The following is a 17,967-nucleotide window of genomic DNA, read 5'->3' as shown; positions in this document are numbered from 1 at the left end:
GTGGGGGTGTGCAAAAAGGAAACTGAACTGTGTAAAGGCTGTTTCCTCCAGTGGCAGGACTCAGTTTGGTCAAACTGAGACAGCAAAGACACTGCGTAAAAGTGCTGGCCCAGCCTCTTTCTTTTTTCTCTTTATTCCCATCTTATTAAACAATGCACACAGCTGTGCTCTGAAGTGCAAATTATTCAGCCTAAATCAAGCATGTGTGCCAGAGTGTCCATAACAATAATGCTTTTACTTACAAGGATTCTGTTTTTTAAGGGTCTTTTCCTTAGGAGTTTGCAGAGGAAAGTTCAGCCTCTCAGTATTTACAGCAATCTAACTTCCCAAGGCCCTGACTCCAATTTGGCTGAGTTGGCAGATTCAGAGCCAATTTTACTTTAATTCATCCTGCTGGAAATCCAGCTGCAGGCAAGGCATGGACACCATCCTGTGTGTTAACAGCTCAGCCCATTCTCTGCAGAGCTGGCAGGAAAGGGGCAGAAAGTGGAAGCATGCAGACACACACCTGCCTTTATAGCAGCGTAGAGGGGCAGGCGGATGAGGACGGGGAACTCGTTCCTCCTCACTGCACAGCTCTCTGGGTCAGCACTGTAGGCACGGATCAGGAGCTTGACAATGTCCAAATGGCCCTGCTGGCAGGCTATGGCCAGCATCCAGTTCAGGAGCTGCTGGCAAGTGTTGGGACCTACCAAAAACACACAAAATGTGACTTAGTTGGCGCCACCGAGCTGTGATGTGTGAGGAATGCCCATGGATAATGGCTGAGCAAAGGGGCTGGCACAGGGTGAAGCTCCTGAGGATGAAAGGAACAGCTTGCACTGCAAAAGTGTGTCAGAGAAGGGTCCTAAGCTGGTCAGGCACAAAGTTTTCAGCTTTACTTAACTGTTCTTCTTTACCCACCCAGCTAATGGGTGAATTTTTTTGTCTCCCTCTGACTTAAGCATTCATAAAACATTTATCTGCTAAAACACCAGCAGACAAATAAACATCTGACCCCAAAGAGGGATGATCAGGACTGTCTTGGCATCCAGATCCAAACAGACATTAGATCCAAACACCCAAGATTGGCCACTTCTTCCAAGATCATGAGAGGGGATACAAAGAATGGGGAAAACCAGGTAAGCTTTCATGTTATTGGATGAATAAAACAAAACCAAAATGCTTCAGCCAACAAAAAAGGAATTGTTTCAGCTTGTTTTTGCTGCAACATGAAGTTTCCCACAAAAACTTTCATTTCCCCTTCAAATATTTCATTTCAGGTCAACTCTTTACTATTAATTCATAGTAAAGTCAGACAAATGTCATTTAAGGCTAAAAACCAAAACACTATTTTTGTGATTTTTGCATGAATTTGCTGATGTTTTAGTCATTCTCAAACTGCTTTTTTATTTCAGAAATAACGTTTTCCTGTAGAACACCACTTTTCTCTAGGTGTGCCTAATTTTGGACATGCAACTAAATGCCCAGGACAGAATTATTTCTGCTAACAATAAGCAGTCCTCAAATCTCCCCTGATTCCCTGTAATGCCTCCATATCCTTTACAAATTCACATCCTCTATGAAACATTTACAGGAACATCCACAAGCCCAAGTTTTACATGTCAAGGCTTTTTTGCAGCTTATCCATGTGGAAATTACATCTCTCTTTGCATTCTTAACAACTCCACTAAATCCCTCACCCTCCTGCTACAAAAAATGGGCTCCACTTAAGCTGTAAGCCACAAGTAGTTCTCACTGTTCCAGGGAGAATCACTGCAGTGCAACAGCCAAATTGCAAATTTATGTAATTTATACCTAAGGCCTGTGATTGGTTTCTCTGTAGCTTCCCAAAAAAACAGCTGGAAGGTCCTGCATAAAACTTTCTGAAAGCTGCTGTTTGTACAGAGCTCCTCCCCTGACCCCCCTGAAGCAAGAGTTGGAGGGAATTTGGTCACTTCTAAACTGAGCTAAGTTTCCAGAAACTACTTGAGTCACTTTTCATTACTCAGTGCATTATATTAATATAATTTAATTTTTCTACTAGGTTACTCAGCTTCCTTTCTGGCTTAAGGAAATATTACATTTAATTGCATCCCCCAAACTGGAACATTTATTTTGCTTACCAGTGCTCCAACAGGACACCAAATAAGCAGGTTTTCCAACAGGTTATTCCTGTTCTCAGTGAGGCCATTGGCAACTATTTAGTCCCAGTGAGGAGCTAGAGCTATATTCAGGTTAAATATTGCAGAAGCCAGCTTAGCTCTTGTGTTACTGCAGTGTCTGAGGTCAAGGATTTGCCCCAGATGTTCTGAAGGACCTCTGGACCCCAAATGCATGGAAGGTCCCAGGGAGAAGCAGTTGCCAAGTGCAGGGAACACTGAGAGAGCAACAGGGACCCAAACACAGCCCCTGGTCCTGAGTCAGAGTTCTGCTCCCACTGCTGCCTTAGGAATCGTGTCTGAGTCAAAAAAAAGTCTCTGCTCCAAAATAATTACTATTATAAAACTTAAGTAAAATCTAATTATTATTAGAAGAAGGAATTCCCCTGAAAGTCCCCAAAATGTCAAGTAGAGAACAGAGTGGGTGTCAGCTGTGCACCCAAAGTGTCCCTGACCAGTCAGGCCACTCTGCCAGCACCACTGAGACTGTTGGATCAGCAGTGGGATGATGCTGCATCCTGAAAATCCCCTAACCTCCCTGTAGGGTCTGGGATGTTACCCAGCTGTGAGGCCTGACAGGAATGAACTGTCTTAATGGCATCTTCCTCCACTTCCAGCCTGCAAACATGGAATATTTTTATGCATGTGTTTCTCTTCCCCTGGGGGAAGTTTCCTTCAAGCACAGCAGAGATCTGATCCCGCATGCACTTCCCCATGACTAAACCCCTCCCTTTCCAAGGAATGCCAAAAAACCCAAATGCCTGCTTGGAGCTGCAGCACACAGCTCCTGAAAAACTCGAGGGGAGGCAGGGTCAGCCCAGGGCTTACCACGCAGGGAATCCAGCAGCTCCTTCACGATGTCCTTGTGCCCAAAATACGCTGCCACCACGGCTGCATTGTCATCGTTGGGCTCTGTTGGTAACACCACCAACGCCTCCTTCAGCAGGTACCTCACTGCCTGCAGGTCCCCATATGCTGCTGCAATGCCTAAGAGCTGACACTGGTGAAGGAAACACAGCAGAAGAAACTCTCTGTCAAAGGCAGCAGGCAGAGAAAGAGCATTTCTAGAGCTGTATGGTTTTATTTGTGCCCATGCCAAGGCATGTCCACTGTCACTGTGGTTAATAGAAAATGTCACAAACACTAGTGGCCATTGTAATCATTGTTGATAAATTTATTATGTTGATTTGTTGGGATTTGTATTTTAGTTTTTTGTGTGGTTTTTCACATAATTTGTTGGGGTTTGTATTTTACGTTTTTTTGTATGTTTTTTCACATTAGTGCCTGAGGCACAGAACAGTGAATATAAACCCATTCTTCATGGACCAACAGAAAAGCATTTCCACAGCTCAGCTGCAAAATGCAGTATTACCTGTTTTGGAGATGGCCACTGTGACTGGACTTGACATGCAGGGAGCCTCCCAAAACACTCACATCAGCTCTGTGCAAAGGGCAGGCTCAAATGGAGGGCTCTGAAGGCAGAGCAGTGCAGAAGCTGGCACAGAGTTTGTGATAAAATTCCACACACAGGCAGCAAAATCTTCCCAGGGGGCCATTAACCATCTTTGCACTGATGAGGGAATACATTTTTTGCTAAGTCTATAAACTGCTTCCTTTTTACAGGGAAAAATGCATTTCCCTGTTTGGTGACCACAGCAGCAGCACCCCTCCTCACACAGCCTGTGTTCATACAGACACTGCTCCCTGTGGTCTGCCTCATCTTCCTGATCTGTGTTTTCAAGGGCAAACTTGTGTCCCTGAGCATGTTCCTGCAGAGCCCCACACAACCAGCCATGTCTGGGACCCACACATCCAAATGGATTTTCTCCATGAAAAACAACAGATAACAGCAGCATCTTGAAATTTTGGCATCTTTGCCAATAAAATCTGAGAGAGAGCAGTAACCCAACCCAACCTTTTCCACTTGCAGTGCAGTCTCCTCACAGGACAACCTAATCAACTCTTGGGCCTTGCTGGTGTCCCCAGCTTTGTAGGCATCCTGGATGCTTTCTGTCACAGGGGTCTGGGTGACGGAGACGTCGCCACTCGTGGACTGTTTGCCACCCATGTCCACAGTTCCTGCAGGGAAAACAGCAAAGAGAAGTCAGGGAGAAGTGCCTGCTCATTACCCATGCACAGCCACAATGTCAGTGAATCCTGGGAATAAAAGAAGTTGGTGATTTTCAGAGGAATTGTTTACCGCATGCAATAGAGGCTGATAAAAGAAAGTGATAAATGTTAAAGTTCCTCCCAACAGGGACATGAAACTGAGAGGGGCAGAGTTCCCCAATGGTGTCCAGAGGTGGTTTCCAAAGGAAGGTGTGGAAGTTCACATATGTGGACACATGAACCCTTCATCTCCTGGCACACTCCTCCTCCTGCTGAGGAACCAGGGAAGAGAAGGAATTGCATGGCACTGGCACCTGCAGGAATTGTGACAAAGGCAGGAATCTGAAAGGCAAATCTGGAATTACTGGACTTGCTTTAGTCACACTTCACTCCTGACAACAGCCTGATAAAATCCCACTGTCCTCCAGCATTTTCAACCTCTACAAGTGTGAAATAAAAGAAACTGGAAATATTTACTCGGGAAAAAAATACAAAGGTAAAAGGAGATTTTGCAAGATGCCCAGTGTCACCTTAATCAATTCTGGAGAAATCTCCTAGACCAGACTTTCTTTTCCTAAATGGTGTAGGGAGCCAGAAGAGCTTTTAAGTGTCAGAGATTAAAAGCTGCAGCCATTAGAGAAGATACTTTGGTGGGTGGCTAATGAGGCAGGCAGGAAGTCTCACACCCAACCATTCCCCAACTACCAGTACAGGGAAAGCTGCATTAAAGTCACTGAAATACAAGATGTTTTCAGGTCTACTCCTGAACAACAACCAAGACAGAGGAAAAAAGCATTTTCCACTTGAAAACAGAATGGTTTTTTCCTGCTAAAACATCATGAATTAATATTGCTTATTTACAACTGGTTAAATACAGCACTTAAGCCCACAGTTCTTCACATGTATTAACAAGGATTTATTTATTTTTTAAATAGACATATATGTCACACAGGGCCTAGTTTAATGCAGCCTGGAAAGAGAAGTAAATTTGGAGCAATCTATAACTGTCAGTAAACATCTTTGAATAATGCAGCCTGAATCACCAGTGGGTTCTGACTAACACTTCTCATCAATTATTTAAACGAAGCTCAAATCACTCAGACATTGGAGATGGCTCCAGAGCTTGGTGCCATTAAAAGTGTGCCCTCACCAATAACCTTTCCCAGATGATGCAGAACCTGTGAAGGACAAGGAGCAGAAATCAAGGCCCATGAAAGTGGGGTTAAATTACAGCACAATAAACAGCATCTCAGAGTTCACATTAATGGGTGTAGTGCTTCCATAATTCTGTAATTTTAGGGAGTACATGGGAAAAGAAATTCTTCCTGCATTTGGTTCACTCTTTTAAAGCAGATCACACACCTATAAGGGATCACTAAAAATATCACATATGATTTAATTTTCATTTTCATGGACACCAAAGACAGGAAAAAAATATTCTTAGGCAAGTATGTTTAAAGGATGATAGAAAGGAGAACTTCAGAGCAAAATAGCTCTCCAGTCAAAACAACTGGACTAAGAAAATTCAAGAAGTACAGATCCAAGCAAACACTGCAGTTACTGGAACAAGCAGCCTCCCCTCTTGGCACTCTGTGATGAAATCCTGAACCTAGAGAGAAGCTCTGGAATTCCCCTTGGAGGAAAAAATGCCTCACATCAGAGATACAAAACAGCTGGAAGCTCCTCAGCTTCCTGCTCAAGGAGCCCTGCACACCAGGGCTGACAGAGCAGGGCAACTTCCATCTGCTTCCTACAAATTGCAGAAAGGAGGGACAAATTTCACTCAATTCCAGCCTCAATCCTGATTTTGGGGACTGTCACTCAAGGCCCACATCTGCAGCCATTCCAGATGTAAAAGCACACCCTTTCTGCCAAAGAATTGAGCAGGACCATCTCTCTTTGATTTTAAATCATGGCCTGGGAGGGTGGAGGTACAAGAATCTCACAATCAGAGATTCATCAGATCCTGGTGTCACGTTCCCCTCAAGCAGAGAGGTCTCCAGCCACCCTCCCACACACAGAACTGGGAATAAAGGAAGTTTAAAAGGAGCATTTTCCACCTCTCCTGCTGGAGCCGCCCCACTCCAACAGCACAAGAAGGGTCACAGGGTTGTGGGAAGGAGGAACTCGCCTGCTTGACCCTAACTCAACACCACTTCTGTGTTTTGCCAAATTACTACTTCACAAAACAACTCAGCCAATGTGTTGGGCTTCCCCTTACACTTCTGGCCCCCCTGAAATCCTTTGTGGTGCAATGGCTCAGTCACAACCCCTGGTGCCACCAGCCCTGGAAGAACATGGGCTGGCCATGAGTTAGGGGTAGAATTCTGGGATCTCCAGGAACTGGAAGGTCACACCTGGCTCCATGGAGCTTACTGCCAGAACAATCTTCAGTATATTCATTTTAGTCCTTAAACTCTATTCCAGTCTTGTTTTAGGGAAACTTTTATTGACCAAATAAAAACTGCTCAGTTTTGAATATCTCGATTCATCAGGCAGAATTCAATAAGGGTTTCACTGAGTGTAAGAAATCTGGTCAATTCTACTGTTGGAAACCAATATTTTTATATGAAATATTCCTGGCAGCAAGATAATGCTACCCATCTCAAATTTCTTACACCAAAACTTCCTTCTATGGTTCCATTCTGCAGGGTAAAATTGACCTCCTGCCTTAGGCCTGAGGGAAGAAGCTGCCAAAGGTCTCCAGCAAAAAAAACTCCTTGTGACTATCAACTGAAAGCCGAAAAGTGCAAAACTGGTGAGACACAGGTAAAAAAGTTTGCAACAGCTGTACTCACATGGTGCTGTCAGATTTTAGTAGAGCTTTCAGAGGTTAAATGAGACAAGGTTGGCTGTCAATTCCCAAATTTCCAAAAAGGACAAACACCATCCAAGGCAAAGTTAACATCTCACCAGCAAAATTACCCAGTTTACAGAAGACTTCCTGGTGACTTAGTAAATGATATATTGGCTTCTGAAAAACTAGGGCAAATTAAGAAGCAGCATGTTCTATAACCTTCATTTATACTCACCGGTGGGGGGAAAATAAATAAGGAAAACTACATTTTACTGACTAAAGACTGGTTATTTCTACAAGATGCATGACTGACCTACCATCAGCAGTGCCATTCGTGTAGGCTGGAATAACATTTTGCCAATACATGCACCAGCCATTTTTAGCAGAAATCTGGGCTGAAATCCAAAGAAATTCTGCTCTGCTTTTAACCTCACATGTCTCCTGCTCCTGCCCGAGCTCCTCATGGCTCTCCTGTCAGAGTCACCTCAGTCACACCCAGCCCTGAGCAATACTGGAGCTCAGGAACGCTGAACCTCTGCTTTTGGACTTGATTGTGCAACATGCTGAGCATTTGAGCCCAGATGTAGCAAAGGGCTGTAAATTCTTGGATTTTATGGATTTAGGAACCAGCTTGTGCACACTGCACACAGGGTCTGTGTTCCTGCACAATGCACTTTCTGTGTGCAAGGGATGATATCCCAGCAGGACTTCTCGGATACTCCTGTACTATCCAAGAAACTCCACAAACTTTACACACCCTGTGCCATCTTTTTTAGTTTCTGCTTTATTGCACACAGATCTGGGCAGTTCCTGTGCTGGCACAGGTTCCTCTCAGAGCACTGCCCCAAAGCAGCACCAAAAACAGATAAATGAAGCCTATTTGAATTGAGGAACCTGTGTTTTTTTTTTCTCTAACACCTTTGAACATCTATGAAAATAAAGCCATGGAGTTTACTCTTTCATATGCAGCTTCTGCATCATATTTGTTTAACCTCTCCATAAATCCACAGCTTCTTTTCTTCTCTTGCTTTCTACTAAAAAAGCTGTAAGCAAACCAGGGCTGTTTGTGGGGGGAAAGGGGATGCATCTGCTGACACTAAAAATGCATCCATCATCTATTCCTCACACCACTTAACAGCTTGTACAAAAACGACTAACTCTAGAATTATTTCTCTCTTGATTTCAATGATTTATGCTTTGGAAATACATTTTAAGTGTGGCTTTGCCATAACAGCCCTATAAAAGCTAAGGGCAAGACTAATTTTCTTTTACAAAACATCCCAATGAAACCAGAGGTTATCAATAAAAAAGCAATGTTATTTTATTGCCATTAAAAGGGCACAAGGTATCACTTTTAAAGTGCAGCAAACTGCTGGCCCGGCTCAGAGAAACAAAATAAAAATAAGCCTTTTTAGTAATAAAGAGTACCATGAGAATTTCAGGGTCATGTGTAGTTAGACCCTGTCACAGGCCTTATTATAACAGCAGGTGGAAAAAAACCCTCTAAAATTCCTAAATTGACAGAGTGCCATCAGTAAAAGGGGAGGGTTTGCAGGTCAGTGCTGTGAATCAGCAAAGAGCTGCATAACAAAGCAGCACAATGTACAGATGATTATTTCTCAATAGCCCAAATCACTGCATCTCTGACACATAAACTCACAGGAGTTTGTAAATGCCACATTAGGCCCTTCCATAACCAGCAGATCTTTGGCAACTAGGTAGGAAATTTTTATTTAGCAGAGCAAGATATACATTAGATGCTTTAACCCAGGATAAATCAGGAAGCTAACCTCCTCCAAAAGCAGAATTACAACAATAATACAACTTGAAAACTGCTACTGACCTTGTCATAATGTGTGCAGGTATTTCCAGAGCCGGGAGCAAATCAAGCTGATGCTTTACCAGAGCATCCCCCCAGCGATGCCCCACTCAGCTGTCAATTCCTGGGACTGATAACCACCCACCTCTGCTCCAGCCCCAGCAGCTCCTGCAGTGGCCACTGGATGGAATGGCTGGCTGGCTGCTCCTTTGTCTGAATTAACCACCACAGTTTAGCCCTGACAGATATTTTCATCTCCCCGTCCCATTACGGCGAAATCCAAGCCTCTGGTGCAGAGGATGTGGGGATGGGGGTGGGCAGGGAGGCTGAGCTCACACATTAATTCCTCAACAGCACCAGATGGCTGCAGCTCACCCTCCCCAGCTTAATCTTTTGCCATTTTGACTTCTGAGTGCTGCCACTGCACAGCTGAAAAACGGGACAGGGATGAGGGTGAAGATGTGCAGAATATTTAAAGCCAGCACCTCCAAACATTCCAAAACTCACCGGTGTCACTGAATGTTTTTCAATACTACTCCACAAAAGCTCTGCCCAGCTGGTTTGCAAAATTAATGGAAAGCCATGTTATTTCTGAGTCTCTGCAACAGATTCATGAATCCTGTGCTGCTTTGGAAAACTTCAGGATAACAAACTGAGCAGCAGCCAACAGTGATTTCAAAGGATGATGGATCTGTCCTACATTGCACTTTCCTATTAGATGGGTAAGAAAAATTTTTCAGTCCTCTGGAAATTTTTGAGATACTGAAAAATCCCATCCTAAACAAGGAAGAAAACCCTGGGTTCTTCAATAAAAAATAAAGAAATAAATTTTTCAGTCAGCCCTAGTAGGTAAAAATGTTTTATGAAGCAAAGGTATCTTTTGGGTTCCTTTTCTATCCAGCTGACACTTCAAGGTTTCATTTTTTCAAAAAAATAGTTAGAAGATTTTGTTCATTCATTTTTTAGAAGATAAAGCCACAGACCAAGATCTCTTGTGCCCCCCACCTGCCCATATTGCCAGAAGCTGCCTCAAAACCATCCTGCAGCAAGAAGCCAGTGATCTGCTTTGCCTTCTCTCAGATTTAGGTGAAATACATGTGGCTCAACCAACTCTGCTTTAAAATGTCAGGATTCAAAAATGGTCAGAACTACCAATAACTGCCCCTGTGAGAAGACACTGAGACCAAGGTGGTTTATCTGGGAAGCTCCAAATCCCCACTGGAGAGCCTGTGCCAGAACTGGGTCATGGCCCCTCTGACCCTAATTAATATTTCCCACAACAAATGGGATGTGCCAGCTTCTCAGGGGCAGTGGGAGCCCTCCACACACTTTTTCTGCCTATTTCCTGTGGTTCCATTTCCCCCAAAAATCCATTATTTCAGCTAATTAAAGGAGTGGCTCTGCACTAAGCTCTGCACTGAGCTGTGCCTGCCAAAGGCACTGGAAAATATGATGTGCTGAGCACAAAAGCCACCCACATCTACAACAGAGCTCACAATCAATGCTCACTGCCCCAAAAGGAGACTTAAAACCCCAAAAGAAACCAGATATGAAACACAGAGGAATGCTTCAAAGGCAAAAATCCAGTGCTGAAGGGATCTTTTTCACTATTACTGCAGCTTGTGGAAGTATTTTGAAGCTGTTTACATGCCAGCACCACACACACATGGTGCTGATCTGCACTGAACATTTTCCAGCAAGCACCCAGGGCATGCTGACAATTTTAGGTACAGTTGTGTAAAGTGAACAATTATCACCAAAATCATTGGAAATTTTCTATTTATAACACTTTTAACCTGCAAGGAAAAAAAGCATTTGCTAGTGCAGCTTTGAAAGGAAAATATGAAGTCCCGGGTGGAAAATGCTCTGGACTGCTGCCTTTTCTCTGGGCTCCAGGACAGAGTTATGAGAAACAGACGCCTCCAAAGGCTTCAGCTCCACACTTACACAATCATTTCTTCATCAACCAGGATAATGAGGGAAGGGGGAACAGAAAAGCCTCAAATCCTGCTAACAGCAGTATCTGGGCAGTGCCAGCACTGCCAGATCTGGGCAGGCTCCTGCATTTGTGTGCGCACCTCCCAAATTCCTGGGACTCTGGGGATTGTTTGTGTTGTCCAAGAAGTTAAAATGGAACTGAGCTGGTTATTCTTTGCTGAAGACAAAAGAGGCTGCACAAAGGCATTGCAAGGCAATGGGGTCAGAGAGAGCACAATATGGAATATGAGTGTCAGAACAAACCCTCGTGCACTGTGCAAACCAGGCTGGAAAGTGGAAAATAGATCCAGGGTCACTAATGATACCTGCAGCTATCCATGGAAAAGAAGCAAGGGGTTGGGACATGCCTCTCCTCAGCAAGAGCACAGGATGTTCCCCACTGGTTGGTTGTGAAGAGCAGTTCCACTCCCACTGCTCTGGGCTGTACCTGCTGGGAGAGGAGCAGGAATCCCTCTGGGCAGGGATGCCCTCACACAGGGCAAGAACTGCTCTCACAGAGGGTGGGAACACCCCCAGCCCTCCAGCAGTGCCCTCTTTGGGGTGCAAAGGATCAGCAAAGCCCAAAGAGAACAGTGATGCTGTTACTGCCACCCCAAAGAGAAGCTTTGAGAGCTCCAAATGGCCAGAGAGTTGCTGTATTGAAAATACGAATGACTCAGCTCTGGAGTGAAAGTTTCTATTTTTGTCTTTTGGCCTCAGTGATTTGGTTCCCATCCTACAGCTTGAATCATTCAGAAATGTGCTTCTGCAGGCAAGGCCAGCTATGCCACTCTTGCTGTCCAAATTTTAAATTGGAAGATATACATTAAGCATGCAGGAGCATGACAACACTTTTGGATTTTCTTTGTGCTCGTTTCCAGGCATGGCTGGAAATGGAGGATTGTTAAATGGTGAAAGGTGTCTCCAGTGAGACCATTCCTGTCCAACTGAATCAAATATTACAGCCATGAAACCAAACCAAGATTTTATTTCATCTGAAACTTCACAAAATAAAATTTCATGGCTAACTTTCTTCCGAACCCTTTCCCTAACATTCAAGCTTTCATCAGAAGGGAAAAATTCCCACACACCGTTTTCTCTCTTTCAATTTGCTCAAAATTCTTCTTCTAAAAAATATTTGAGAAATAATTGTTTGAGAAATAATTTGCTCAAAATTCTTCTTCTAAAAAAATTAAAACATTAATTATTTACCTTGGGGAAGCACCACCTCATGGCCAGCCAGCCCACTTCTGCTGCTTGGGCACATATTTAAAACTTGCTTTAGAAGAAGTAAATGCTTTTAGCCCCAGCTGTGAGAGGCTTGCTGTGTGTAAGTGAGAGGAAAATGGGCCCAAGGTCTCTGCTCAGGTCTCTTCTGAGCATAAATCTTCTACCAGCTCCACCAAAGACACATCCAGAGATCCCACACCTTCTCTGAGTTGGGAAAAGCAGCTCCTAAGCTTGTGTTTCACTTTAATAACACATGTAAACACCTTCCTCCATGGAAAACCCATTTACAGCACTGCAACCCCACTGCTGGTCAAAACTAAGAGCACAAAAGCAGCCAAAATCTGTCTCTCCAGAAGGACAGAAGGTGTAGGAGTGTGACACCAGGACACTGACCCACTCTCCTTCCAGCTACTTGGACTAAAGTTTGAAGAATGAAAGAATATTTTTATTAAAAGACTGATATGTTCAGGAGACACATCTAAAGGAAGAAGCCTTTCAAGAGATTTGAGGGGGCAAACATCCCACGCAGCAAAATCCAAGCTTAGCACATGTTAGACACAGTTCAATGAGCTTCTTTACTGTGCCTGCTTGACTAATAAAATACTCCTTGCTACCCTCACTTCTCATTTATCACTAAGACAACCACTCTGGATCAGTTTAAAGTGTTGCATGGAGAGAAAAAGAAAATGCAATCAAGATATTGGATATGGTTGGCATGAGGAGACTTGAAGGGACAATTTGGCAACAGCAGAGCCAAGGGAAATGCAGAGCTGGGAAGAGCTCCAGGGAGAAGGGATGGATGGGTTAGTCTGGAGAAGAAAACAAAAAAAATCTAAATAAAACAGTGAAGGAAGTGGGGCTTCACTCCAGCTTCTAGCTAGCTCAGTGTGAGCACTTCCCACTTCTGACAGCTCTCCCAAGGAGCCAGGGAAGATCCTGGTTTCCAGGACAGGCTCACAGGGAGGATCACCTGGACAGCTGTGGCTGCAGCACAAGAGAAACCTGACAGAAAGTCTTCTGCTGTTGGCCCAGACAGCTCCAAAGCTTCAGTGGGGCTACCAAAAAAACCCCACAAAGCCTTCCCCTACTGTGACAAAACCTACAAGAGGCAGAAATGCCTGCTTTGGCAGGGGGGTATTTTGTCCTCCTGGGAACATCAGCACCCATTTCAGTGAAGGGAGCACAAGGACTTTGCCTGGGAGGCTCCTGTGTCCACACTGTGACCCCACTGCAGCTCACAGCATTTCTGGATGTCTGCTGCAAGGCAGAGACAGCAAAATGAGGAAGGGCACAGTTCATCCCCTTCCCACCAACCTTGGACAGCTCTGATCCATTGCATCCCAGAACCTGGCCCTATCCATGCAGATAGCTTTGATTTGGCAGCTTTTATTCCCACCCTGCCACTGTGAGAAAGGTCCAAGGTGCAAAACATGGGAGAATTATGACCAGGATTACAAGCTCACTTAAGGAGCCAAGCTTTTTGCTTTTCAGGCTATGTATGAGAGCTGGAAAGGGATCCTGTCCATTAGTGTTGTCAAAAAAATTAAAATGTTCCTGTTTGATGCAAAAATAAAAGCATTTTCAAAGGCTCTTTGATGTGAAAGACAGAAAGACATGCAGGCAGATTCTGGAGGAGGTCTTGTCTTCAGCAATTACCAGCACTCTTTTTGAATCCTACTCCCCAGACAGAACTTTTATATGAAGTAGATAATCACACTGCAGAGTGTATCAGCTCTAAACCTTGTGGCTTTTCAATTAAGCAGCAATAACCTCCAGTCCAAAAACTCCTTAACCAAGGCAGGAATAAAACAAACAACCCCCAAAACCAATTAACTGCAGGTGAAGCAATTCCAAAGACATACTTGCTTTTAAAGGATTTCATTTTGAGCTCTTCTCGGGTAGCCATGCCAGTTTTCCAAGCAATATTTTGATCATTAAAACAAGAAGTGATGCAATTTCCACAGTGACCACAAACATACCAAGAATATTTGAGCTAAATTTATCCAGACTTCTTGTTTGAGTCACTGCTTTGGTTGGTTATTTTTCCATGATTTTCAGCTATGCACAGAGAGGAGCTGGGGACAGCCTGGGACTGAGTTTTTTTTCTCCAGCAGCATCTGAAATGCCAACCTTTATGCCTGGGAGGCACACACTGACTATCAGAGAGGAAATGAAGCTGCTCCTCCAGCTGCCAGCCCCAGGTCCCAGCTCCTTCCTCCCACTCTTCCTGTGGCACACTGACCCCTTTCCTCACCCCTGGGTGACTCTAGTGGGGTTGTCTTTGCACATGAGAAGTTCCTGAAGCTCACCAGGGATCTGCTGCCCTCTCCAAGTGGAGAGGGAGAGCCAAAACAGAGAGGATCTGCCCCAGGTTCCCACTGAGCATCTCCATGGCAGACCCCAACACAAACTGCTGACTCCCAGAGTCCCTCTGGCTGCAGAAGGGCTTTGGAAGAGTGAGAGCCTTTCCTAAAACTTAAAGGCTTTTTAAATAGGTCCCCTAAAATTAAAAAAACATGGAGACACTTGTGTTGTGAAAATACCAGCAGCTTACATAAAAGAGCTGCTGCTGTGGTGATACATAATCATGCAAATAAGCAATTGCTGACCCACTAATGAGCACACAGACTCAGATTAAGGGAAGGAATTAAATATCAGCCTGACTTGATGTAAAATCTGAAACAGAACCTATTAAGAGACAGACTCCATGGTTGAGTCACCATCCCTGGGGGGGTTTAAAAGCTCTGTGGATGTGGCACTTGGGGACATGGTTTAATGGTGGGCTTGGCACTGCTGGGGAACAGTTGGACTCAGTGACCTTAAAGGTCATTTCCAGCCTTAAAAATTCCACGATTCTATGATTTTATATAGCAGATTGGGAGTTGAATGGTATAAAATCCATCTCTCCCCTCTATCTGCAATGCAAACAGCTCCTCCCAGCTCACTGCCTTCTGCAAGCACAGCCCTGACAGCCCCACTATTGATCAGAGCAGTGAAAAACAAACAAACCACAGATTTAATGCTGTAAGGATCCCTGAAGATCCCATTATGTCAGTGCAAAGAATTTAATGGGTTTTGGATAAGGCCCCCATAGGCCCTGGGGAGGATAAAACTCCATAATTCATAGCATTTTCTTAATGCAAGTATAGAATCACCTGCAACATCTCTGTCAAAACACTACATCAATTACAGCCCTGGTAAAGGCTGAGCTGGTGTGAACACTATCAATTGCTGTTTTCCCACTGAAACAGAGGACAGCAGTTCCCTGACCCCAGAATCAACCCTCACCTGAAAGCTCCCTCATAAATCACACCTCAGGAACCTTGTAAAGAATTCCCTGTGTACAAGTGCTAAGGGCAAAGGATTTTCTTTGCTACGTTATCACCTTATCTTTGGGTTTTTCCAGACTTCTTGATAGAGTTGTCATAAGTTACATTTCAATGTGATACACCATAAATAATTTTAACATGAAGGTGTAAAAATAAAGCTGTAAAGCAGCAGATAATTCCAGATGCAGCTCAGTTGAAGACCAATGCTTTACTGCTGCTTGTAAATCAAGCTGGGTCTCAGGTCAGACTCCCTGCTCAATTAACTTCCCAAGGTCTTTGCTGCACCACTGGCTCTCCCAGCAGCTCTGCCCTCCTTGACACAGCCCTCAAGTTCAAGAGCAGGCTGGCTTTGATGGTCCTTGTCAGGAAAATTGTAAATGCCTCAGCATTCCTTGCCCCTTTCTGACACACACAGGTTGGTTTGCAGGGATGTTGTAACACCCAGCTCTGCACAGCAGGGCAGGTTTAACCACAGGCACGCTCAGCTGCAGACCAGCCTCCTGCAGGAGCCTTGGCCCCTTGTGAAATTGCACCACTTCTGTATGAAGAGTTTATTTAAATATTTAAAAATACAAGCCTATTACTGCCTTACTGGTGTACTTCCTATTCCTGCTGAACATTTCCTACTTCTCCTTCTGCAGGGCACTCTGCAGTGAGACTGACTCACACACAAAACCTGTTCTATTTTCTGCTTTTTTAGCTCACAGGAACCCTTTCAGTTTGCTGTTTGGACTCGAGTTTACTCGCAGCTCAACCAGCAGGAAGAAAACCAGCAAACCTTCCAGGCTGATTTAGTGTGATTATGGAGAACTTCACACGACTGACACACTCTGCAGCTCACCAGGGCTCTGCGTGCTCAGTTCACCTCCCAGATCCTCTCCTTGTCCTCACCCCACACTGTCACAAAACACCCAGGGTAATGTTACTGCAGGGTGATGTGTGGATGGAAAAAGCAGGACAGAGGCTCTGAGCACTTTTTCCCTGTTATTCAGCCCCAAGGCCCAGCTGCTGTTCCTGTCCCCACACAGCTGATGGGAAGGTTTTAAGGTTTACATGGTGATTTCATGAGGAACAAACTGGTATCAGTGCTGCTGATTTTCCCTTCCTCCTCTATTCAGCAGGAAAGATTTTTAAACAAAGTTATTCACACTCAGGCAACAGCAGTGAGGAAATAACAGAATCAGAGAACGGGCTGAGCTGGAAGGGACCCACCAGGACCAGTAAGTTCCACCTCTGCACATATCCTGCCCTGATGCCAACCAGGAGCAAAGCTGGAGGCACAAAGTGTGTCCCAGGAGGATAAACTGCTCCATTTGCTCTTGGCCAACCTTGAACTGCCACCACCCAAACTGCTGTGAAACTTTCCCTGTAAAACTGCACTTGCTCCTGAGCTGTCTGCTCTCTCCCCTTGGCTTTTCCAGTTCAAGCCTTGCTCACACCAGAGCCTTTCCCAGGATTCAGGAAGCAGCAGGAGCAGCTTTCCCTGTGAGTCAGATCTGAGCTGGGCCATGGGTGGGGTTGCAGAGGTCACTGCCATTGTGGGCAGCTTCTTTCTGATAGAACAGAAAGCCCTGCGAGCTGCAGGGTCAGCACAGCACCTGCACAGCTTCAGGGGCCTCTGGTGCACTCCAAATGACAACTCCAGCCACATGTTCTGGTTACTTGTTTGGTCCCTCAGGTAATACTTAGGTCCCTTTTCCAGGCACACTGTCCATGCCCATCTGAGCTTCCCTGGACAGTGCAAAGTCACCAAGTTACAACTGATTTGCCCCAAAAGAAGTTGCGAAGGTGCATTTAGTTAATACCTGCAAAGCTGCTGTAAAGCTTCAGGCAGCTCTCCTTGGCACTGCTGTCCCTAATTATGTAATGTTAGACACCTTCCACCATAACACCCCTCTTCAGGGTTCATTTCCAGATTTAGCAGGAGAAAAGAGACACTCTCTGGCATGTCTGAAGGATAATCCAATCCCATCTCTGAGACACACACCAGTGGCATAGGAATGCTCTGTGACTTGGAATAAAATTCCCAGTAAGAAGGAAATAAGCTTTTTAACAGAAGTACCCTTATGTTTCAGAAGACAATGATTGTTCTCCTACACCTCTGAGGAAGTCCTAGAAAACCATGCAAGAATTAAATCCTAGCTATGAAGTTTTGTAATGTTCAAAGAAATCAATCAGCCCATAGAAAGGGGGTGAATCTTTATGCTGTTCTACACATTCATAAAGTGATGCCTTTGAGTTTCCATTGTACTTCCTACAAAATTCACATCATGTCACCTCCTCTGGATTATGCAGAGCTCTTTAACCAAGCTTTAAAAAAAAACCCAAACCCTGTAGTTCATGAGAGACTGCAGCCACCCCCATACCCCTGCTCAGTTTCTTCTAATTAGGACAAGAAGAACAAATCCAGGAGAGGGGAAGCAGGGTTTGAGGAAGCAAGGGAGATGCTGAGAGCACCCACAAGGGAGCCTCATCCTGAGCTCTGGTGACAAATCCCCTCCGAGGGCTCGGTCAGCATCCCTGGAGGGCAGAGAGGGTCCAGCCCTGACACACAGCTCAGACATT

At 44.7% G+C, this 17,967-nt stretch overlaps 1 protein-coding gene across 1 annotated transcript in view; it reads right to left on the bottom strand.

Annotated features, from left to right (window-relative positions):
- The window catches only part of LRRK1 (leucine rich repeat kinase 1), a 53,279-nt gene extending 49,005 nt beyond the window's left edge, over positions 1-4,274 (bottom strand). The window contains exons 1-4 of the mRNA XM_058811096.1: positions 4,271-4,274; positions 4,057-4,220; positions 2,970-3,141; positions 509-688 (exon numbers count right to left, since the gene is read on the bottom strand). Coding sequence (XP_058667079.1) covers positions 509-688; positions 2,970-3,141; positions 4,057-4,220; positions 4,271-4,274 — 520 coding nt within the window. The remainder of the gene's footprint in view (positions 1-508; positions 689-2,969; positions 3,142-4,056; positions 4,221-4,270) is intronic.
- Positions 4,275-17,967: the final 13,693 nt, after the last annotated feature.

Source organism: Ammospiza caudacuta, chromosome 10 (assembly GCF_027887145.1).
Source record: "Ammospiza caudacuta isolate bAmmCau1 chromosome 10, bAmmCau1.pri, whole genome shotgun sequence".
NCBI classification, from domain to species: domain Eukaryota; kingdom Metazoa; phylum Chordata; class Aves; order Passeriformes; family Passerellidae; genus Ammospiza; species Ammospiza caudacuta.
This window is presented reverse-complemented; position numbering and strand designations above follow the sequence as displayed.